Raw genomic sequence first — 24,505 nt, forward strand, 5'->3', positions numbered from 1 at the left:
TTTGGGCCACACGAGAGATGCTCAGGGGTCACTCCTGCCTCTGCACTCAGGAATTACTCCTGGCAGTGCTCGGGGGACCATAAGGGATGCAGGGAATCAAACCCAGATCTGCCACGTGCAAGACAAAAAGCCCTACCAGCTTCCTATCACTTTGGCCCTATATTTGGGTTTAGAAATCCTACTTCTAATCAGTGACTTACACAATTTCTGAATTTTACTTTTATTAAAGATACAATAACAGAATTGTTGAGAACCCTAAATATTTCTCTAGGAATATGTTCAGCATAGGAATAACTGCAAAAATAAATAGTAATGCAAATCAGAATTCATGGCCAAACATAACTATTTATTAATATTTTAAATAAACAGTTTCTTTAAAAAAAAATCTAGAATTAAAATATTTCCCATCCCGCCACATACATTTCTGTATATGTTATTTACAGCTCTCAATGAAAACATCTTAGAGCTTTTCTAACATTCAGTAACCCTTTTGAAATAAAAATGAAGCTGTTACTCTTTTATCAGTAACAATTACAATCTGAGTAATCTTGGCACAGTTTACAATACAGCACCCATTTGCATTTCCTATTTTATCATCTTTTTTCCCCTTCCAGCTACTTGAATATAGAGAGTAACTGTCTGTCTCCATGTGAGTGGGACCATCTTACACACTCTGCAATATTTGCATAATGTGAAGGCTACCCTAATTTCATATTCTGCCCTGGCTCTGTTCTTACACCTTTGACCTCAGAAATGATCCATCAAACTTCTCACACTGAAGAATGTATTCTCTCTCAATCTAGATCTTATGACACTATTTCTAGAAAGTTGTCAGTAATAAAGCATAGGAAGTGTTCAAACAGAAAAGTAACTTGTTCCCCATAAAATAAGTGCCCTTACCAATCTACTTACACATGTGCAAAAATAATGAATACAATTTAGTGGCCGTAAAAAACTAGTTCCCCCTAAAAATAGTTAACTTCTGCAGAACAAATTAAGGAAATATTGTTTCTAAATTAAAATGGAGTGATGTTGTTTACAGCCTGCACAATTAAGATATTTAGAAACAAATGAAAATATGTGCAAAGCTATGAGACATCATTGTATAAGAATTTAAAGATATATGAGAAGTTAAACATCAACATTATTTTAACTACCACGGTAATCTCATTCAGCTTCAGTGACATAATTTAACTAAAACCAAAACTGCATATGTAAATTGCATCTTCCACTTAAACTGCAATCTACGTATTAACAGAAAATACTTAAGGATTATGACAAGACCCAATCACTGTTTTGTTTCCAAACTGGTGTGCTGGGGATGGGAGTGGGATGAGATACAGAAAATCAATATATTAAGAAGAAATTTATTTCCAAGGAGAGGCAATGGTAAGTAAATATATCATAGAGGGGGAAAGGTCAATGTTTTTACTATTTCTGAGAATCATAATTCCAAATTGTTTTATTGTATGGTTTTATATGCAGAAAAAAATCATAGCAGCAAAACTGAGTACTCAACACTTTAAATTTCTATTTTCTCTTTTGTAAAATCTATTAGTTCGGCTGAAAGTAGAGACCTGGAGCAGTTTTCTATCTTCAAAATAAATTGTGTAGTTTAGTAAGAAATCATTAAAAATTCAAATTGTATGCAGTTATTACATCTCAAATTTTAAAATTTCCATTAAATCTTGAGAGCTTTATCGCTAAACATTTATTTCTATACCATTAAACTGAATGCTGAAAACAGTAAATGCTACGGTTAACATTAACAAACCCCTGATATTTAAATGGTCCATAAAATATAGATCTAGAGGAGCATTTCTAAGAAGCAGAAGGGCCAGGGATGTATTCCAATTGACAGTGCACATGCTCTCAAAGTGTGAGGGTCTAGGTTAATCCATACGCGTTCCACCCCTCCATCCCCAAAGCACCACAGTTGTGGCCCCAGTGGCCCTGAAGTTCTTCCCAGCTGAATACTTCAAGGTGCAACCCCTATTACAATTAAAACACCATATGTATAATCTTGAATATCACAGATAAGTCTCAAAGTAAGTTAAATTTTCCCCCGTGGCATATAGTTAAACGTATTTTAATGCAACCCTGTGTGTAGCCCAATCTGCAGAAGGACACTCAAAACGTTAAAAGTTACATGTGGTACAGTAATACAATTTTAAATACTTTATCTGTGATAAGGAAGTTTAAATTCAGAATTATTTTTTTCTACAGTGACACCCAATCTTTAAATTCTAATTGCTGAGGCTAGAAATATAGTAGAGGGGTTAAGGCACTTGTCATCCCAGTTTGATCCCAGCACCACATATGGTCCCAAAGCACCACCACGAGTGATCCCTAAGCACACAGCTAGGAGTAAGCCCTGAGCACCACTGGGTGTGGCCCAAAACCAAACCAAAAATCAAATTGTTCATCTGAGTAAAAATATGTTAGGGAGGAAAAATTGATGAAGGTAAAGGCTGTTTCCTTAAATTACTTCTACCGTAAATAATCAATTCCATTTCCCCCCAACTATTTTCCCTTCAATAACAACAATTCTATAGTAGTCAAGACAGAATTCTGGTTACCAGAAAGATACAAAAAATAGAAAACAAGAGTTTTAAAAGCTACCATATTTAACTTTAAAGTAATAAAGTATAATCTATACACCCAAATGATACTGTCTACTTGAAAGTAATGACATCAAGAAACCATTCCTTTATTAAATGATTCTCAAAACACTCTTCTGCGAATTTAGAGTTGTTTTTTGCAAATTCAGAATCTATGGCACATTTTTAAAAAGTAACTTCTAGTTCTAAGAAAACAGTTTGGTGAATGGGACATACTAAACAGGTTTGGAAGACAAAACACATACAGGTCTTCTTACACAGTCATCAGCCAATTCTCAGAGTGTTTCTCTGAAAGCACTCCAAATACATTGCACCTTTAGGGCATAGCTGGGTAAAAAGGATCCCAAAAGAACCAGTCTGATGATCAACTTATTTGGATGTTTAGGATATGAAATATTGGAAAATGCTAATCCATAATATGGAGTTTGGTAATTCCATGTAAAGTATAAATCGTCATAACACCATTTGTACTTCCTCAATGTTAAGACTGTAGTGCTTTGTTCTTCCCGGTAAACCAAGTACTTACTTATTAAACACATCTACTCAAAACATTTTATGTTGACCATCGAGAACTTACAAAAGCCAAAAAAGGCAAAAAGCGATGGGTAAATAGTGACCTCCAAAGTCTGTCAGCACACACTCTTGACTAGCACACCCTTAGTGTTTAAGTGCAGTCTAATATAATTAAGTCAAATGAAGGCTAGTAGCACCATCTACTGCTAACTAAAAGATTTCCACTGTTAATCCCTCCACCCCCAGCCATTGGCTCCATCATTTAAAATAACCTTTAAAACTTGATTCAAATAAACATTTCTGTTTACTATTTTGTTTTATGGGATATTTTAATAAGGAAACAAGATAACTTTTCTCTATAAAAATCATGGGGCGTCTTTATCATAGTTATTTATATATTAATCTGTAAAGAATCCAGTAGCTAATTTAAAACAAGCCCTGCTGCTTCAAAACGAGGAGAACTGATCCTCATTTTATAAAGGGTTATCTTGGTAACAACCATGGGAACAACTGAATCAACAATTTTTTTTAATTAAATTGGATATTTCTGACATGCTCTAGATTTTGCCTGGACTCACTTGGGAAGAATTTCTCTATGTTACTACCATATATACACATACATATCTCCTTACTTCCCATTACCCTCTGTTTAAAGGAATACTCAGTAGCAGGCACCTGAGATTCTCACACAGTGACAACACACACCTATCTACATATGGTGGGAAAGCATATCCTAGTACTAAGTATTCATTTAGAGAAACATTTTTTCCATTTTTACAGTGTACTCTTTTATAAGGCTTAAAGGAGGAAGCACAGTATTTCACCTTTCCCTCTACACTTGACTATTGTTACCCCTGTTACTCCTGGTGATATGAACCAAATGTATGGAAGACAAATATTTATGTGCTAGTCAAAGATTTAAGGAAATCAGCTAGTTCTCAGTGCAGTTTATTAATCAGTTTTTACCAGTGAATGTGCAATATATTTGCCTCTGCCAGGTTCTCCCATTATTTGACTACTGGTAATTGGCTGATAACTACAAGAAATGAAACAGAGAAAAAGGCGATTGATAATAAAGGGCTAGTGATAATAACTGAAATGGCATTATTTTATCATCACTGCTCTAGTTGTTAGCATTTTTAGCAGCAAAAAAAAAAGACTTCACCTTAGATTCTTTCCTTAGTGTTTTTTAGTTTATATAATTTTAGAGTAAGATTTCAGCTCTACAAAAACGTATTTTTAAATGAAAAAAATGTCTCAATGAAAAAAAAGATTTCTCAGAAATGACAAAATTAAAACTAAATCTGAAAGGAGTTATTTTTCAAGAATAAAACAGGTGAAAAAATGTCACTTTATTTTTAAAACTAAATTTTTGAGTATTTTACTAAGGAGGTGATTCACTAAAAATTTTAACCATGGAAAAATAAATTACAAAAATTGGTAACTTAAATTAGCACTTTCATTATTTGATATCACTGAAAAGAAAAATATTTCTCTTCATAGTAGAAAAATCAGATGACATAAGCTTCAAAATTTGGGTCTATAATAATGCAAAGAACATACTCTCGCTATCATTTAAAAATGACAGGCAAAAACCAGCTCCATTCACTGAATGGAATTGCTGAAAAGTAATTAATTTCCTCCACAAAGTCCTTAAATTCCACGTCTAATGTCTATACCTAAAATTAATAATTTATTTTTAACTTCTCATGGAAGTTGTTTACTAAAAGATAGTCTCTTAGACTATTTGTATAAGGAATTGATTAAAAACTTTCATGCCATTCTATTTACGGGTTCTAAGATAGGACTTTCTAAAACTCAGCTCCCCCATACATGGTATCATCCCTACCTCTCCAAAATAATCCGTGCAACTCACACAATCTAACATTCACTCCTATCTCCTCCTCCTCAAAGTGAAGGGGATTCTGCAGATTTATGGCTCATTTGGCAAGTGCTAAGAAACCTCACAGTTCAGTATCACCTCTGAAGATGGCAAGCTTCTATATAACCTGAATTTTTACACCCACAGTGCAGTTAACATGTAGAAGTCAAAATGCAACAGGTATTACATTTCAACATCAAGTTTCACTATCACAGAAATATCAAGAGATGGAAAAAAGACCTGCTTGTAGAACTTTAAACATCTGCTGAACAGAATTATTATCAATATAAAAAATAAGAATACTACTTTTATGTTCTACATGCATACCTTTACCAGTATGTTTCTTCAATGTAATAAAAGCTGAAGATTACCAATTTAGGTAAACTATGGCTTTTATCATAGTTATTTTAAACATGCATCAGTAAGTGCCCTGGATAATTATTAATCCTAATATTGTTTCAAGCCCTGTTAGTTTTAAGTCTGTGCTTTGCACCTCAGAAGTGAGCCTGCCAAGGCACTTAAAAACATAAGTCTTTTGGGGACATAAAAAATTGGCCACAAATTATATAACACAGAACCCCCAGTCCATCAGCAGTCCAATTAAAAAGCAATTTCTTTCCAAACATGTCATAAATTCCACAAGTAACCAAAATCAATATATAGGATATGTGTATATATAAAATATATATATACACACATACATACTGCAAGTCATTAAGACAATATTTACCACTATCAAATGTATAGCGAATTGTTCTTGGCTTTCACTAACAATAGCATATGGTTTCAGTTATTCAGAAAAGAGAACCCAGACAAGCCCCCCAAAGACAAACGAGATAAAAATAAAATACAACAAAAATACAAATACACTCCACACAGCTTCATGTGAAGAACAATTTGCACAGTTCTGCATCGTTTATCTGTCCTTTGAGGTGAGCTTTTCAATCAGTTCTTGGAGTGGTGCAAGTTCTCTCCTGTCAATGAGGTTGAATTCCTAGACATGTCAAAGAAAGGCAGAGAAAAGAACAAAAATGCATTACATTCTACTACAAAGTATATTTCTACCAACAATTGTTAGAAATTAGTTTTAAAGTAACTAGAAATCAAATCTTTTCCAATTTTTTTCTATTACCTATGCATTAGGTAAATTATTCAAATCATTTCTAGGATCATGTTTTACATTCCCACAGTGGCAGGGCGTTTGCCTTGCACGCAGCCAACATGGCCGACCCGAGTTCGATTCCTCCGCCCCTCTCGGAGAGCCCGGCAAGCTACCGAGAGTATCTCGCCCGCACGGCAGAGCCTGGCAAGCCGCCCATGATGTATTCAATATGCCAATCACAGTAACAACAAAGTCTCCAATGGAGACATTATTGGGCCCGCTCGAGCAAATCGATGATCAACGGGAGGGCCTTTACCTTTACATTCCTAATATTAGAATAAATCTCCACCTCAAAAAAATTCTACTGGCAACTAAATGTGAACTGTGTTAACACTTGACGTAATTCCTGGCACAGGGTAAACATGAGCACCATTTAAATACAACCAAGTAGAGGTCAAGAACACCGAGTATCTGAGGCAAATTTCAGCATTATTATTTAGAGCAAGACTGGTTATAAACATATCTGCAAAGTTACCATGAAATATATGAGAATAACAAGAACAATGTGGAGTCCACCAATCACAATTTAAATTCTGTAAAGAACAAATAAGAGAATCTTCATTAATATATGCCTTTCCTTAGAAATTCCACTCACCATGGGGGGGAGGGGGTTACTTGTGTGTGGGCATGTGCACACCTCGGAGCACCTGTGCCTGGAGGGCGCTCCCAGCCTTGCTAGGGGACAACAGAATGCTGGGAATGAAATGGGCTTACCACAGACAAGCATGCTTTCCAGTCCCTTTTTCCTCTGGGTCTCCAAGCTCTCTCCCCAGCCCCACACCTGCAATTCTATAGTTCAAATATGAATAGAGTTGCTTTGAACTGTAAATTATAATGTAACTGTCTGCATGTTTGATCCAATATTTACCAAAGTTGGCCACTTCTGAACACTCAATTTAATTCATTTATTAATACTGATCACATGTACTAACTATTAGAGCAAAGCATTATAATTTATCATCTATGGAGTCTGGACCAAGAGTTAAAAAATGAAAATGTATCATGTGACTGTCACTGTCACTGTCCTCCCGTTGTTCATCGATTTGTTCGAGCGGGCCCAGTAACGTCTCCATTGGAGACTTTGTTGTTACTGTGTTTGGCATATCAAATACATCACGGGTAGCTTGCCAGGCTCTGCCACGTGGGCGAGATACTCTCGGTAGCTTGCCGGGCTCTCCGAGAGGGGGGAGGAATCGAACTCGGGTCGGCCATGTTGGCTGCATGCAAGGCAAATGCCCTACCACTGTGCTATCATGTGACTAAATTCTTAAATTTCACATTAAGTTAATCTATTACTGAATTAAATAAACTCTATTCTCCTGACCGACAAACATACATTCACAGTGAACTGGAAAGCAAATTCAAATGTAAAATTCTGGGGCACTGAAGCAATAGCACAGTGGGTAGGGCATTTTTATCTTGCACACAGTCTATCCCAGATTTGATCCCCAGTATCCCATATGGTCTCCCAAGCACCACCAGGTGTAATTCCTGAGTGCAGAGCTAGAAATAATTCCTGAGTGCAGAGCCAGGAGTAACCCTAAGCACTGCCAGGTGTGACCCAAAAAGCAAAAAAAAAAAAAAAAAAAAAAAAAAAAGAGGCAAAATTCTTAAAATTCCTTAGGAGTCTGTATTGGAAAGTAGTGACAAAAGCAGAACAAGTCCCTGATCTTCAGCAAATCTCCCCAGTCCTCCAAAGCCAAGCCCCATTCTGTAATTCAACGGGGGACAACCTGGCTGACTTATATTCATATAGACAACGTCCACACACTCTCACAGTTCAGCTACTACCTGGTGACACTGTGGGTCTAGAGGTATACACATCCAAGATATGACCTCTCAAAAGACAGATTCAAAGAAAAGATTCATAAAGACCTGAAAATGCACTTTGGATCCTGTAAAGAAGGCAATTCTGAGGTCACAGGAACCCAAGCACATATCAGGAAGTATCTCTGTTGGCAAGCTTCTGGCTTTATGGTTCCTCTCTAGAGAGGAATTCAGCTAGAGAAGGGCCACACCAGGAGTCTCTAAAGATGAGATCTACACCAGAAACCCCACTTTTATTAAAACAAAGACTAATAATGGACCCACTTTTACAGAGATTACAGTGTCTTAGATGTAAACCAACATGCAAATACCAAGCATCAGTCCCTAACACTTGGAAAACAGAGTATACTTTAAGATAGTAAGAGTAAGGAAAAACTAAGATTATCTTCTCCTAAACAACCCAGAACTGAGATTCACAAGTTATATTCTGCCTAAACCAAAGAGATGCAAACTTTGGAAAAACACCTTCTTTGTCACTACAGGTTTTATAAGATATCACAGTAAGTAACTGCTGAGGGCAGTAATTTTGATAAATAATAATCAAAGAAAAAGTGCCATATGAAATTTCAGACAGAAAATGTGTCCCCTCAGAGTGATGTGTATGAATAGAGGAAAATTAGACACATTTTTCTCTAGTGGAAACAGGACATAGGGGAAGTCTATACTAAGTATTAGAGCAAAGCATTAGAAGATAATTATATATTAGTTATGAGTTCTAAATCGAATATCATCTGATTAGGATTTGTAATTTTTCAAAGAAATTTGTAGACATTTTGTTTCATAGTAGTTGAATCATAAATTCTCTGATAGGACTGAGAGATACTACTGGAGTTAAACAGTCAAACCCTACAATCTCTGACACTGGATCTGGCCTCCTGAGAACTGCCAGAAATCATCACTGAGCAAGGAGCCAGGACTAAACCTTGAGCACCACTGGATATGGCCCTAATCCTCCCCATGAGCCCCCAAATAAATTTCTTCACATAAAGAGACATTTTCTTTAAGTAAAATATCTTCATTCTTATGTTGCTTTTAGCACTGCTTCTTTGATGTTAAATGATTAATATTTTATTACCAAAAAAAAGAAGATGCCAATTAAGTGGATGTCTACCCAGAGACCACTGCATGTGGCCCCCCCAAAAAAAAAAAACATTTAAAAAAAATTTTAAAAACGACTGATTTATCACATGTAAGAAACGAAACAGAAGAAAGCACAGAGTCAAGTCCTGAACTTCTCTAAAGATCTCCTGAGATATTTACTCTTAGCCTCTCTCCAAAAGAGTGATCAGTTTATTCATTTCCACCCCTTTCTCATTTCTGCTTATTGTTTCTCTGTTACAGCAGGATGGAATGATGGTCAACAAAGGAGTCAGATCAAGAATTCTGGATCTCTAAAACGGCAAAACTCTTTGGGACATTTTTGGATCATTTTGGGTAGTTTCAACTAAAAATTACTCATTTTTAAAATGATAATCTGGAAAGAGAAAAAACAATACTGAAAGCCTATTTCATGTCTGAGTGTGCTAAAAATGATGTAGGGTAAACAGGAACTAAATTCATCTCTGAGTCTACCAAACTTCACAGATTCCTTATCCATCCTCCAATTGTAGCTCATTAACTGAGATAAATCCAATGCAAGAGTTGTAGAAACATTTTAAGACTTTCATGCCACCAGTCTGGTTATAAACAGAACTCAGAAGGTCAGTAGTTCTTGTCATCATGACACAGAGATGATAAAGATGAAAGAAATTATACAAATTTTACACTAGCAATAAAGATGGCAGTACACCATTAAGACATTTGTCAATAACTGCTTAGTACACTGAGTGCTAATCTAACTTACCTGGACAAAAAAAATAAAGTGCTTGAAAGAAGTATTGAGATGTGCTTCCTCCTGAAGTTGGATCACAGGGTCAAAATGCTGATGGTAAATGTGAGCATAAACCCTAAAAAGGCGTTTGAGTATAGTTTTTGCCACAGACATGAAATTCTTCGGAAATGGGACACCTTATAAATAGAAATTTTAAAAAAAACCTATTAATTGCAAAAATGAGAGCAAGGAAATATAAGGTTAAACAGTAACATAAATTAACACTTATTGAAAAAGCCAAAAATAATATCCATGGATTACTACTTGACACATAACTGTACACATGTGCATCGCCATGTGTGACCCAAAAAGAAAAATAAAAAAAAAAAAAAGACAAGTAGAGGTTGGAACAATAGCACAGCGGGTAGGGTGTTTGCTTGTTTGCTTTGCATGTGGCCCACCTGGGTTTGATTCCCAGCATCCCATATGTTCCCTTGAGCACCACCAGGGGTAATTCCTGAGTGCAGAGCCAGGAGTAACCCCTGTGCACCACCGGGTGTGACCCAAAAAGCCAAAATAAAAAAATAGAAGATAAAGGATAAAAGCAGGATAAAAGCAAATGCTAAAAAATATTCTTTTCCTATAAAGATATTATTGAAAAAAATCAGATATAAGATCTTAAAATAGCGAATGATACAGTCAGGTTTGGGCCTGCAGTGACAAGACATTTTGGGCCTCACAGGATGGGGATGGAGCCGGTCCTGTCCTCCCCACCCCAACGAGACACCAAGTCATCGCCCATGAACGGCCTCTCTGGCTCCTGATCAAGCTGCTTACCGGCCATGATACCAGAGACTCAGGAGCAAATCTTGGAACCCAGCAGGTTTTGGCAGAAATCCCTCCAGATTTAAGTGTTAAAATTTCAGAATTTCAAAATCACATGGCCCTACTGCAGCCACGCGACATCATATGCTATTCATAACCAGCAATAGAACACAAATTGTCTACGGTTGCCTTTTCAGCAGACCTGAGTGTTGGGGTAAAATCTCAAATAATAATGGTGGGTCTGGCGTCAAAATATTGAATGTGATCAAAGTAGAGAGAGAGTAATGTGGAAATCATCTGCCCTACAGGTAGGGGGAGGGTGTGGGATGGGGGTATACTGGGGTTGTTGGGGGTGGAGAATGGGCACTGGTGAAGGGACGATATTTCACTGTATGACCGAGACTTAGACCCGAAAGCTTTATAACTGCTCTCATGGTGATTCAATAAATAAAATTATAAAAAATGAAAAAAAAAAGTGGAGTTCATGCACAATTCAATCAGCCAATCAGTGGCTGAATAAATAACAGTACTCCTAAAAAAAAAAAAAGCCAATGGTATTATGTTGGTGTTAATTTCCTATCTTATAATTATTGCACTGTGATTTTTATTAAAGAAAAATATGTTGGCTCACAAATAGATTAAGGAGCATTATGCTTTCAATTTAGTCTCAAACAGTCCAGGAAAAATAAAGTGGTGACGAGAGAAATCAAATGGTAAAGTATTGAAACTCAAGAAGCTAGAAGATACATATTCTTTGTATAAGTCTTGTGAGTCTGTAGTTGGGTCAAAAGAAAAAAGTTTTAAAATTCTGTCATGTTGTAACTGGGAATACTAGTGGGAGGGCTCACGCTCTGCCACACTCCCCACCTACCCCAAACACAAAAACATGTTATGGTCAAAGGATTACAATGGTAACATGCTATATGTGTTGATAGGTGATGATAACAATGTTAATTCACAAAATCTACAGAATATTTAATAAACATGTTAAAGCAAATCATAATAACAGCAGCTATTCACATTACTACCTCCACCACACCATTCTTCAGAAAACTATAGCGAAAAAGTTATTGTTAAAAGAGCAAATCAAAAACAAGGTTGTACGAAGTATGAGAAAATAAAATCATGAACTTTAGGAGTAAATTATTTCCACCTGGAAGATCTGGAGAGATAGTATAGTGGATGGAGTGCTTGCCCTACATGTGACCAACCCAGGTTCAATCCCTGCCACTACACATAATTCCCCGAGCCCCATTAGGAGTGCTCCCTGAGCACAGAGGCAGGAGTAAGCCCTGAGCACTGCTGAATATGGCCCCCAAACAAAACAAAACAAAATGTTAGTAATAACCCAATCCTCCTAATTCTTATTTCATTTTCATCTGACTCAACAAACTCTAAGATTCAAGCTATGGTCAACATTCAAACTCTACAATAAGTATAATGTGAAATATGAATAAACTAGATATGTCATATATACCCTTTGCCTAAACTAGAAATGAATGAATATGGCAGATAATACTGGATCCCTACTCAATTTCCAATCTCTTTTGCCAGATAGTTAGTACGTGATCTTCACACTGCTTAAAATTAGAGGTTTTATAATAAGTTTGATATGAGTAAGTAGAACACTTTTAATAGATATGGTATGGTTTCTGGACTAGAAAGTCAACAAGCTTTATAAACAAGGAAAATGAGATGAATCACAATGGATCTCAATTAAACGAAACAACTGTACCAATTTTTGATGGAAATAATGTTTCATCATCCAACTGGTCCTGAACCCAGGTCATCAAGTAATCAATATACTTTGGTGCAGAGCACTTAATAGGCTTCTTTATGTTTGTTCCATCTGCCCAGTGATATTCATATCTGAAATAAAAAACCCACAGACTATCAGTTTACAACCATACATATATATGTAAATATTTTAACACTATATACATGTCTATTATAAAGGTATATGAGACATGTTTGAAACAACTCACTTGAGAAAAAAAAATAAAAAAGGATTTTTGCCCTTGGCTTTTAAATTTGTATTTAAATATTTTGTATTTGGACTATTTGATTTTCTCACAGTTCAAACCAAACAGACCTAATCAAACTTATTTTTCGTATTTTTATGTTATCCTACACTTAATGTTCCTACGGGCTGTAGCAATAGCAACAGGAGGTAGGGCATTTGCCTTGCTCATGGCTGACCCGGGTTCAATTACTCCACCCCTCTCGGAGAACCCAGCAAGCTACCGAGAGTCCCACCCCCATGGCAAAGCCTGGCTGGCAAGCTACCCATGACATATTCGATATGCCAAAAACAGTAACAAGTCTCACAATGGAGACGTTACTGGTACCCGCTCGAGCAAATCAATGAACAATGGGAGGACAGTGCTACAGTGCTAATGTTCCTACACAGCTTTTTGATCCCTAGTTGAGTACAGAGACAGTAGTAAGTGCAGAGCACCAACGAGTGCGCCCTCCCCAACCCCACTGTGGCAAAAAAGTAAAAAATAACCTCTGTCTTTGGGACCGGAGAGATAAGGTTACAGAACTAGCCTTCCAGCAGCTGACCCTGGTTATATGCCCAGCACCACATGCAGTCCACTGAACACAGCCCAGAATGACCTCTGAGCACAGTGCCAGCAGCAAGCCCTGAACACCACCTGGTGTGACGCAAAAGCCCTCAAAAAACAGGGGAAAAAAAGATATAGATCTGTCTGCATCTAGAAGACATCTCTTAATTGTGGGATTAAGAATAGAAAATGTAGGATCAGAGAGACAGTATAGCAAGGAGGGCTCTTGCCCTGCTAGAGGCAGACCCAGCTTCAATCCTCCTTGGCATCCACCCTGAGTGATTCCTGAGTGCAGAGCCAGAAGTAACCCCAATTGAGCACTGATAGGTGTGCATCAAAAACAAAAGCAAAAGCCAAGCCAACAAACCAAAAAATAGAACAGAGAACCTAGAGGTTGAAGTGATAGTACAGTGGGCAGGGCATTTACCACCTTGCACGTGGCCAACTTGGGCTCGATTCCTGGTCCCCCACATGGTCTGCTGAGCCTGCCAGGATGAAGTTGTAAGCACCACTGGGTGTGGCCCAGAAACAGGGTGGGGGTGGACGGGAAGCCTAAAGACAGTAGGGCTCAGAAGGCATTTTGCCTTGCACACGGTCTATGTGGGTTGGATCCCCAGAATCACACAGGGTCCTACAAGCCTCAGAAATGATCCCCGAGGACACTAGTGTAGCCCAAACAAGAATAGAGAATGACAGTGAAATACCAAAGAGTAAGATGAATGAAAAAGAGACTGAATTCAGTCTGTTTGGTTGAGATAAAAATATGCATTTGAAGAAAATTTGCCTTTAAAATTTGGGTCTTAAAATACTATACTTTGGAATAATAAACATTTAGTAAGAAATTCTGTCAATAATATAAGATAAACATAATTCAATGTGTATTGAGCTGGGAATATAGTACTCTGATCTCAGTTTTTTCAAGTTTTTTTGTTGTTGTTGTTGTGGGGGATTGTGTCACACCTGGCAGTGCACATCGGCTTTCTACTCATGAGTGACCCCTTGCATTACCTTGGGAACCATATCCAGTGCCACAAATAAAACCAAGTTCAGCAGCATCACATATTAACCCCTGTACTCTCTCTTTAGCCTAAGTAAGATTTTAAGAGTTGAAGACGACAGGACAAAGTTTAAAGTAAACTATCAAAAATATTTGAGGAGCCAGAAAGCAGTGCATCAGACAGGACATTTGCCTTGCACACAGCTGAGCAGGGTTCCATCCCTGGCACCCCATATGGTCCCGAGCCCACTGGGAGTGACCCCAGAATGCAGTGCCAGGAGTAAATCACTGTTCAGTGTGACAACTACCCACCCCACCTCACCCACCTCCCCCAAAAATCAAGAGAACCAGAAAAAGCAAATTTTAGGAATAAAATAATACTCTTTCAAACAAGTCTCAAATGGGGACTGGAGTGATAGTACAGCAAGGTAAGGCGCTTCCCTCACACACCGCCAACTGGGGTCTGATCCCTGGTACCCAATGGGATCTCCGAGCCCACCAGGATCCCTGAGTGCTGAGTCAGGAGTGAGCCCTGAGCACAACAGGGTGTGGCACAAAAATTGAAGGAAAAAAAATCTAACTAAATAAAATGTCTCGCACATCTCCTGTGCTTCCTTCACGTTTTTTGCCAGAGAAGGCTGCACTTCCGCCCCCAGACTGCAAACATCGTTCCAGACCACTAAGCTGCCGGGCACTAGGGGTCGCTCGCGCCGCTCTAGAGGAAAGAGAAGGGGAAGCAGCACCCCTTGCTGGAACCCCTTGCCGCACTGCCCCCACTAGGCACAGAGCAGGCAGGGAGCGGCATGCTTTTCCATTTCGAGTTTTTAACTGGTCCTTAACATTCAAAAATCTCTTTAAAATTCATTCCAAGTCTGAGATAAAATGACTTTTATCCTTTTTGTTCCAAAGCTGACTGTTTGCCTGCATTGTTACTGTTTCTGGTCCTACTATAGTGGTCCTTGGGGGTACGGGGACACACAGCAATGCCCAGGGGGCCCATGGTGCCAGGACCTCCAAAGAACCTTTGGGGTCATATGACTCCAGTTCCTAAAGGTTGACTTTTTAAATTTTTTTCAAATTTACCTAGATACTTTTTGTAATCTAGTTTGGAAAGAGCAAAGGAAATAAAAGGCAAGATGGAGGGCAAAAGAGGAAAGGACAATAAACTCAGGCTGAACAATCAGAACTTAGCTGATCACTGAAGGATGCTAAGAAAAGTTACATGGTCATAAACTTTATTCTTATTTAAGAACTGTAAAAATAGAGTAAAAATGAAAAATCATCCTAGACCATGTCATACTTTGGGCCAGCAGACATCACCGGACAGCTTTCCTCTGTACAGAAATCTGTGATGGTTCCATAAAGCATGTTGATTTGATTGAAGAAATCCACAGCTGCAAAGTAAAGACAAGTTATAAATAGAATGACTAAAACAAAAAGTTAGTTTTAACTTTACTCAAGCGCAATATTAGATACATCAATTTATATACACACTGTAGGAGTACACACAGCATGATATCCTCTAGTCACTTATCTACAGTTGGACATCTGGATTGTTTCTATATTTTAGCTATTTTACTTAAGGGTGGTGATGAACATAGGTGTGCATCTAGCCTTTCAAATCAGTGTTTTTGTGTTTCAAGGTTAGATACCAACAAGTGGTATTGCTGGGTTTTATGGGAGTTTTATCCCAGTCTGTTTTATTGGGTCTGACTCTCCAGTACAACAAACAGGTGAGAAACATAAACAGAAACCACAGTATTTAATTAATTTGAAATTAGGAGCTTCTATTTACTAAGGACTCCTTTAAGTGGGCAAAAAAAAAAAATACACATAGAAGAATTACCCACAACATATGACTAATACAGATCTTTATCTGGAGTAAATGAAGAACCCTCTAGATCAGAAATAACACAGCAGAAATATGAGATAGTTTGTACAGGAATGTCCTCAAAACAGTTTCCAGATGGCTAAAAATATATGAAAAGCTGTTGGCAATCATGACATTTTAAATTTAAATGAGAATGAGCTTCAATTCCATAGCCATCAAAAAGGCTAAAATTTATTTGAAAAGGCCATTATCCAATACACTCTTAATGAACAAGTTGCAGAACAAAAATTATAAAATACAAAAAAGCAGTCTCAATACACCAATGGAACATAATAGAGATAAGTGTAGATAAAAACAAACAGCTGATTTCTGACAGGCATCACTGCAAGACAATCATTTTATAAACAGCCAAATCTACCTTCATCTATTGTGAGTGGGAATATCACATGGTTCAGCCTCTAAGTGGTATGAAGATCTCTCCAAATATTAGGAATAAAACTCATAAAACCCAGCAATACCACTCCTTGACATCTAACCTCCAAACACAAAAACACTCATTAGAAAGGTACACACCTATGTTCATCACCGCACTTAAGTACCACAGCTAAAATACTGAAACAACCCAAATGTCCAACTCTAGTGAATGACCAGAGAATCATGCTGAGTGAAGCCAGTAAGAAGGAAAGGCAGGAAGGAATCTTTCTCAGCAAGGTAGCAACAAAGGGCCAAAGGCAAACTAACAAGAGGACTGATCCAAACCAGAGCTAGAAGGGGGGTGGTGGGGTGTGAAAGGTAGGGCACTGAGGTGCTTGGAGGGGTGAACTGGGTGCATTGGTGATGGTGTGTTGGTGGAATGATGTGCATGAGAAGCCACCAGTGACATTACTGTAAAGCACAAAATCTCAATCAATAACAGTTTTTTAAAAATAGCTCAGTCTATCGCTTATCTCCTAGAAAAAAGAATAAAAATATTCATTTATACCGTAAGCCCTAAAATTATCTGGCCTATTGTGACCTTTCCAGGGGCAAAACAAAATCTCAGCAACCCTCTGGAAATGTACTCTTTTTTATGTGAATAAAGACAAAGCCTATCATTTGTTTCTACGAGTAAGTTTACAGAAATATATTTATCTGATCACATGTTGAAGTTGATTTTTGCAAATGGCAAAAGGGAAGAAGAGTGGCAACAGAGCTCATCCAGCCAACAAAGCCCGACCTGGGTACTATGTCGTCCTTTACAAAATGTCAAATTCTCTGCCCTAGTCCAAGGTGGCTAGAACTTTACTACTGACTATTCCATTTCATCTAAGGAATGTTTACACAACAATGATATTGCTGTACATATGAATAAAATATTTATTGGTAATAAATAAGAGTGGCGAATGTTCCCTCGGAGTGTGTAAAGCATCCTTCCATGATCATACTTGGACACTTCCCTTCTCTCAAAGTGACTTATGGCAATCAGATATCACCTTGACTCTCCCTGGTAATATGAGCATTGAAAGGCCAGAACAATTTGTGAGAACGAGAATTGGTGTTTTTCTGGATTATGAAATTTTAGTGCAGTCTCTGCCCCCGCGCCTGGGTGTTCCTTCCCGGAGCCCCTTGGAGGGGAGCGGGTTGAGCTTTCCTCCCCGCCCCGACCAGGGCTCCGGCAGCCGAAGACCTCCAGGACCAGCCACCACCATGCTGAGACCACTCTCCGCACACATGAAGGTACTGGCAGAGGGACAAAGCCACGCGGGTTCCGGGGCCGAGACCTCCAAGCCTACTCGAATTGGAGTCGAGCATCTTCCACCCAGATCCTCCAAATTCCAGTAGGCGGGGGTCACACCCACCACCTGGCCCCCTGGCGCCGTGTAATCCCATCAGCGGCCAAGACTCAGAGACTATAAAATCCAGATCCCGGACGAGAACAGTGCAGTCTCTGCCCCCGCGCCTGGGTGTTCCTTCCCGGAGCCCCTTGGAGGGGAGCGGGTTGAGCTTTCCTCCCCGCCCCGACCAGGGCTCCGGCAGCCGAAGACCTCCAGGACCAGCCACCACCATGCTGAGACCACTCTCCGCACACATGAAGGTACTGGCAGAGGGACAAAGCCACGCGGGTTCCGGGGCCGAGACCTCCAAGCCTACTCGAATTGGAGTCGAGCATCTTCCACCCAGATCCTCCAAATTCCAGTAGGCGGGGGTCACACCCACCACCTGGCCCCCTGGCGCCGCGTAATCCCATCAGCGGCCAAGACTCAGAGACTATAAAATTCAGATCCCGGAACCGCGCGGCCGCATTCGCGGCCGCGCGACATCTTATCAAAATTTGGACAAACTTGCAGGCTATCGAATGTAGCCTGCCCACAGGGCAGAGTCTGGCAAACTCCCCGTGGCGTACCAATTATGCCAAATACCAGTAACAATGATGGGTCTCATTCTCCTAAATAGCCCTGAATATAATCTCAGGGCTAGGATGAAAGAGACGTTACTGGGGCCTGCTCGAGGCAATCGACGACGAATAAATAAGAGTGAAATGTATGCTTTTTAAAAAAATGTTTTTGAGCCACACCCTGGGCTATATTCGGGGCTTACACCTGTTAAAAGGACTAAACGTGGAACTGGGGATTAAATCAGGTCAGCTGCATACAAGGTTAGTGCCTTACATATTGTACTATCTCTCCAGCCCTTAAAATAAAAATTTTATAAGTTATGTAACACCTATGGGGTCACAGCCCTAAGTTTAAGAAGCTAGGCCCTCTGCACAGAGCAAGCATTCTTGATTTGTAAAACCCAAATTAACAAAATTTTTAACTCTTCTAGATAATGTATGACCCTTAGACCTATTAGAACCTGTAAGGATACAGTGTGGCAAATCTACTTAATCCAGAGCCCCCACTGAGTTTACAGGCTAAAGGAAAGAAATTACTTGAGCTTTCATTCAGCATAAATTGTAGAAGTAAACCTCTTCTATTCAGTGTGCCTTTTTTTTTCCTTTTTGGGTCACACCCAGCCATGCTCAGAGGTTACTCCTGGCTCTGCACTCAGGAATTATTCCTGGCGGTGCTTGGGGGACCATATGGGATGCCGGGGATTGAACCCAGGTCGGCCGCGTGCAAGGCAAAAACCCACCCGCTGAACTATCACTCCAGCCCCAGTTTGCCATTTTTTTAAAAATATATAAAGCAAAAGTCATAAAGATCTTGTTGCATGATTAACTCAAGGTAGCCACACGAGTGTTCCCTTGCCACTGTTACCTACCCAGCCGAACTGTGATACCTGACTGATACGCACTCCTGAGGGAAAAGATGTCCTCTTAGGTTCTCAGGAGAGTATCTAGCCACATATTTAACAAAAACTACATTTGACTTCAAATTTACGCCTCTGTTCCTTCTTACTTATGTATTCCTAAGAACTCTTGTCATCCTATTTGCCTATGAATAGCAGTTTGCATTTTTAATTCAGGTTTTCTTGAGCCGCAGGGGGTGAATGAACCTGAAAGAAGTAAAAAGTTAACTGCTGATGAAAATAGAGCAGTAATAAACACTATGCTAAATTTAATTCTTAAAGTTTGACTCAGCTGTATTACCTCTCAATAAGCTAAGATTTACTAAGTAATGACTGCGGTTTAGTAATGAAATTGTCCTCCACACAAATAGAGGACAAACTAGAGCTGTGAATTAATATAGTTTGACTCCTAAATCCTTAACCTTCCAAAAGCTCGGCCTGCTACTTTCAAGTATATTTACAAGAACTGGAAATGTCGCTTAGAGATAAAATGTATATCTTATATGTGAAACCTTGTATTTACCACTGACATTGCATAATAAAATCTAAGTATCATACTTACTAAAAAATGCTTTTTAAAAGTCTGTATGTCAAAGACAAAGACAAAGTATGTACTTAGGGTTATTTCCTTCCAGATATGAAGATAAGGTCTCATGAGTCTAGGTCAATAGACGTTTCTGTCATTACTTCCCTCCGCCCCCCCCCCCCCCCCCCCCCCGCCCCCAGAAACCTGAACCTACTATCTTCCTTAATCTAATCGCTTTTTTATCTTTCTAGCAAAAGAATGTTAAAATCCAGGCTCTGTCTTTTGGCTATGAAATCAAGTATCAAAGTTGTAGAGATTTCCTATCTACCACCATTCTTTTACATCTATCAAGTGAGCTGAGACCAAAAGGCCATTGAGACATCAATCTTATCAACAAATTCCCTTTGTCATTTAATGTACCCAAAATATTAATCAATCATAGTGATTGGAAATATCTCTGAAGTCTCAACTCCTATCTATTTAGGAAATATCATTTGGGATCAAACAATAAGAAAAAATATTAGAATCCAATACTTCAGTGGCAGAAATGAGTACAGCAATACTTTTTTTAACTTATTTAAATTTTATTGCACAATTACTTTTTAAGTGAATCACCATGAGATACACGGTTACAGAGCTGGTTTCAGTCATAAAATGCTCTAACACCCATCCCTCCACCAATGCACATTTCCTGCCACCAATGCCCCAGTTTCCCTTCACGCCTCCCTCCCATAGACTGTCTTGCACATGGCAGACCCAGGGTCGATCCCTGGAGCTTCAAGTAGTCCCCTGAGCACAGTCAGGAGTGATTTCTGAGTCACAAGTAATCACCAAGCATGTGATCCAAAAAATCAAAGCCAAGAACTTCACTCAAATGCTGTTTACAAAACAGAATTTTATGTTCTAGGAGAATATTCCAATGCATGAATTCAAAGTAATTTTTGTTCACTATAACTGGTTAATGCATCTGATATTTCAGAAGTTCCTGAAGTTCTAGACATTTCAAAAGCAGAGGCACTGAAATTCTGGCAATTTAGGTAGAGACACAGAAAATAATGATTTGCTTTTCTACTTTCAAGCAATAATCTCATGTAGTACAAAGTCTCTATCCTGTCTCCTTTAGGTCTTTCAATTCGGTAAATAAGTACCCGCTAAAGTACAAAAGTCGCGTTTTTCCCTCTGGAAAGCAAGATGGCAGCCACCTCGGAGCTTTTTGGAAAGCCAGATATGAGCCGGTCGTGACAGGACTACTGAAACCTCATGGGAAGAGGGGCGTTCCCGGCTCGTCCTTCACGCCCTACCAAGGTCACGGGTTGCCCCCCCCACCAGCAGCTCTCCAGCACGGCCATGGCTCCAGAGCCACAGAAACCAATCTCATAATTTTATATCTTACTCTCGGCAGAAATACTTCCAGGCTTAATAAGTAAAATACCAGAAATCCAAAATCGCGGGGCCGCATCATTTGGTTCTTGTAACCAGCTATAGAAAACAAATTATTTCACAATCCCTTTTCAGCAGGTCTGATATTGGGGTGTAAACTCTAAACAATAATGGTGCATCTTTTGTCGCAACAATGAATCTAATCAAAGTAGATAGTTAACTAGAATTCATCTGCCTCACAGGCATTGGGAGAGTTGGAAGGGGGGGTTTATTGGGTTTCTTGGTGGTGAAAAATAAGTACTAGTGAAGGAAAATGTGTTTGATGATTGCATGACTGAGACTTAAACCTGAAAGCTTTGTAACTTTTCCCACAGTGATTCAATAAAAAAAAAAGTACAAAAGTCAAAGAAGAACTTAAACATAAATACATGGGAAATTTATTCTGCATACAACCTTTGAAATGTCATAGAAATTTTGGGGCTGGAGAGATAGCACAGCGGGTAGGGCATTTGCCTTGCACGCGGCCGACCCGGGTTCGATTCCCAGCATCCCATATGGTCCCCTGAGCACCGCCAGGAGTAGCTCCTGAGTGCAGAGCCAGGAGTAACCCCTGTACATCGCCAGGTGTGACTCAAAAAGCAAAAAAAAAAAAAAAATAGAAATGTCATAGAAGTTTCTTACAATAGGCAATATGGGTCTCATCAATAAGGCAAATGAACTGTTTTTCTCTTTTGCTAAATATACTTTCATGTACTAAGAGATTCTCAAATTACAAGACTCCTTGCATAAAACTGCTGCTTCAGTATTTTAACATATCTGAATAAAATGCTTCGGTTTCCTAAAAGTTATCAGTGGATGGTAACTCAATTTATATCAGGTTGTAATAAAACACAAGAAAGTCCAAGAGAAAAAAGTTTTTCTTTTTTCTTTTTTGTTTTTGTTTTTGGGGGCCACGTCTGGAGGTGTGCAGGAGTCACTCCCGGGGGCTCACGGGACCATGCATGTGGTCAACCAAAATCCCAGTCTCAGGCAAACATACACCACAGCTCCACAGGTTGTTTCCCGAGACCGATTCTCCTTAAAAGGTATTTACTGCATGTTTTCAATTAAAAGTTTTATCTTATTTTGACCAGAATCAAAAGTTTTCTGTGATTATTCTATGACGACCCTCACTAATATTTAAAAACCCTAAATACTGAGGGAAGGAGAGTTCGGCAGCTAAAGTGCTTATCTTGCACACGACTGACCTGGGTTCCATTCCCACAACACATATAGTCCTCCAAGCCCTTCCAAGAGTGATCCCTAAGAGCAGACCAGGTATAAGCCTGGTGTGTCTCAAAACCAATAAAATTTAAAAATAATTTTAATCCCCAAATGCCAAAAGTACTACTTTCAGGGGTCAGTGAGATAGTATAGGGGTGAAGGCACTTGCTTTGCATGCGGCAGACCCCAGTCTGATCCCTGCATCACATGGTCTCCAAAGCACAGAGGCAGGAGTACACCCTGAGCACTACTTTTATTTTCCTATCTTCTCTGGCTTCATTCCCAGAAAATATAGTTATTTTTTATATTTATGTTTTTCTTCACTAGGGTTAAGAATATTGCAAATATATTTTACTATTTTCATATGAGTACAGATGAACTCCCTTTTAAAGTAAAATTTAAACAAAATTGAATATGCTACCCAAAGGCAACTGAGAATAGTGATTAAAGTACACAGTGCATAGAAGTTATAGTACTGTATGTGAGCCCAGGTTCTGTCATATATTTTTATAGCCTGGTGAATTGATAATTTTTCTGTCTCAGATTCTGAAACTTTTTAATTAAAAATTAAAGGCCCTCCCGTTGATCATCGATTTGCTCCAGCGGGCCCAGTAACGTCTCCATTGGAGACTTTGTTCTTACTGTGTCTGGTATATCGAATACTCACGGGGAGCTTGCCAGGCTCTGCCGTGCGGGGCGGAGGAATCGAACTCGGGTCGGCCATGTTGGCTGCGTGCAAGGCAAATGCCCTACCGCTGTGCTATCGCTCCAGCCCTTGAATTAGGATAATAATACCTACATGCGGGTCGGGGAGCAACAGTCCAGCAGGGAGGGTGTTTGCTTTGCAAGTGGCCAACCCAAGTTTGATTCCCAGTATCCCACATAGTCTCCAGAGTTCCACCAGGAGTGATTTCTGAGTGCAGAGTTAGGAGAAACCCCTGAGTATCGCTGGGTGTGACCCAAAAAGGAAAAAATGGAAAAATGCCTACATCATTAGATTGTGAAGATGAAATAATTCATGTAGAAAGGACAACAGGGTACCGGATACATAATTAGAGCTTCATAAGTATTACCTGTTTGTTAATCATTTTTCCCACTGAAGAGTATAAATCTATTGCTTTCTGTTACACTGTAACAAGAATCAAGAATTCCATAGAACTCCATATATACAATAAAATAAAAAAGACTAAACTACGGTAAATTATCATTGTACTATAATAGGTTGCTAACTAGCTCCTCAAACTGATAGAAGACCAACACAATGCAACTTCTAATCCCATTTAGAGTCTACAGAGGAAGAAAAAGGGTACTTACTGTTTACTGCAACCCACTCATTTAAATCTTCTCCCTCTGGAAGCATGACAGCCATCCGAAGATTGCCACTGCCAAGTGTGGCTTCTGCGTGCTTTAAGAGCTCATATTGATGAGATCCCTCTGGAATGTTCTTCTTTGGTTTAAATGTTTTAGAAGACCGGCTACCACTGTAAGTAGAAAAGCGGGTAGAGGAAGGCACTTCAATTTTTGTTTTGTTTCGAGGCCACACACAATTTGCTCCTAGCTCTGTGCTCAGGGACCACTCCTGGCAGTACTCAGAAGACCGTATGTGGTCCCGAGGAATAGAGCCGGAGTAACCACACACAAGACAAGCTTCTTACCTGTCTCTCTGGCCCAGCTAATCAATGCAAGGCTCAAATTTCAACCCCCTCTACAACAGTCTACTATGCTGTTAAAATAGTGGCCAAACTAGAAAAGTAATCCTTCCTACACACCAACAAATACACAACAAATACACTTCTAGTCCAGAGTTAGCTTTATATTGAAGTTTCACTGGCTACATTAAACCCCAGCAATATAAATCTTACCAGTGTTTCTGACATAATAAACAACTATAAACCTCTATGTTCCCTACTAAAACGTACAAGGAGAAAAGGAAAAGAAATTTTTATCTGTAACTAATCTAATTCTTCACAATAAATTAACAGTTCAAGATTTTAGGTCATAATTTATAAAAACAAAGTATCCCTTTGATAA

The 24,505-nt window shown here is 39.1% G+C and overlaps 1 protein-coding gene across 1 annotated transcript in view; it reads right to left on the bottom strand.

The window, feature by feature from the left end:
- Positions 1-325: 325 nt before the first annotated feature.
- The window catches only part of MOB1B (MOB kinase activator 1B), a 43,983-nt gene continuing 19,803 nt past the window's right edge, over positions 326-24,505 (bottom strand). The window contains exons 2-6 of the mRNA XM_056111274.1: positions 23,789-23,955; positions 15,505-15,598; positions 12,376-12,509; positions 9,849-10,012; positions 326-6,010 (exon numbers count right to left, since the gene is read on the bottom strand). Of these exons, the coding sequence (XP_055967249.1) occupies positions 5,933-6,010; positions 9,849-10,012; positions 12,376-12,509; positions 15,505-15,598; positions 23,789-23,955 (637 nt within the window). The 3' untranslated portion in view covers positions 326-5,932. The remainder of the gene's footprint in view (positions 6,011-9,848; positions 10,013-12,375; positions 12,510-15,504; positions 15,599-23,788; positions 23,956-24,505) is intronic.

This window comes from Sorex fumeus, unplaced genomic scaffold (assembly GCF_029834395.1).
Source record: "Sorex fumeus unplaced genomic scaffold, SorFum_2.1 ptg000013l, whole genome shotgun sequence".
NCBI lineage: Eukaryota > Metazoa > Chordata > Mammalia > Eulipotyphla > Soricidae > Sorex > Sorex fumeus.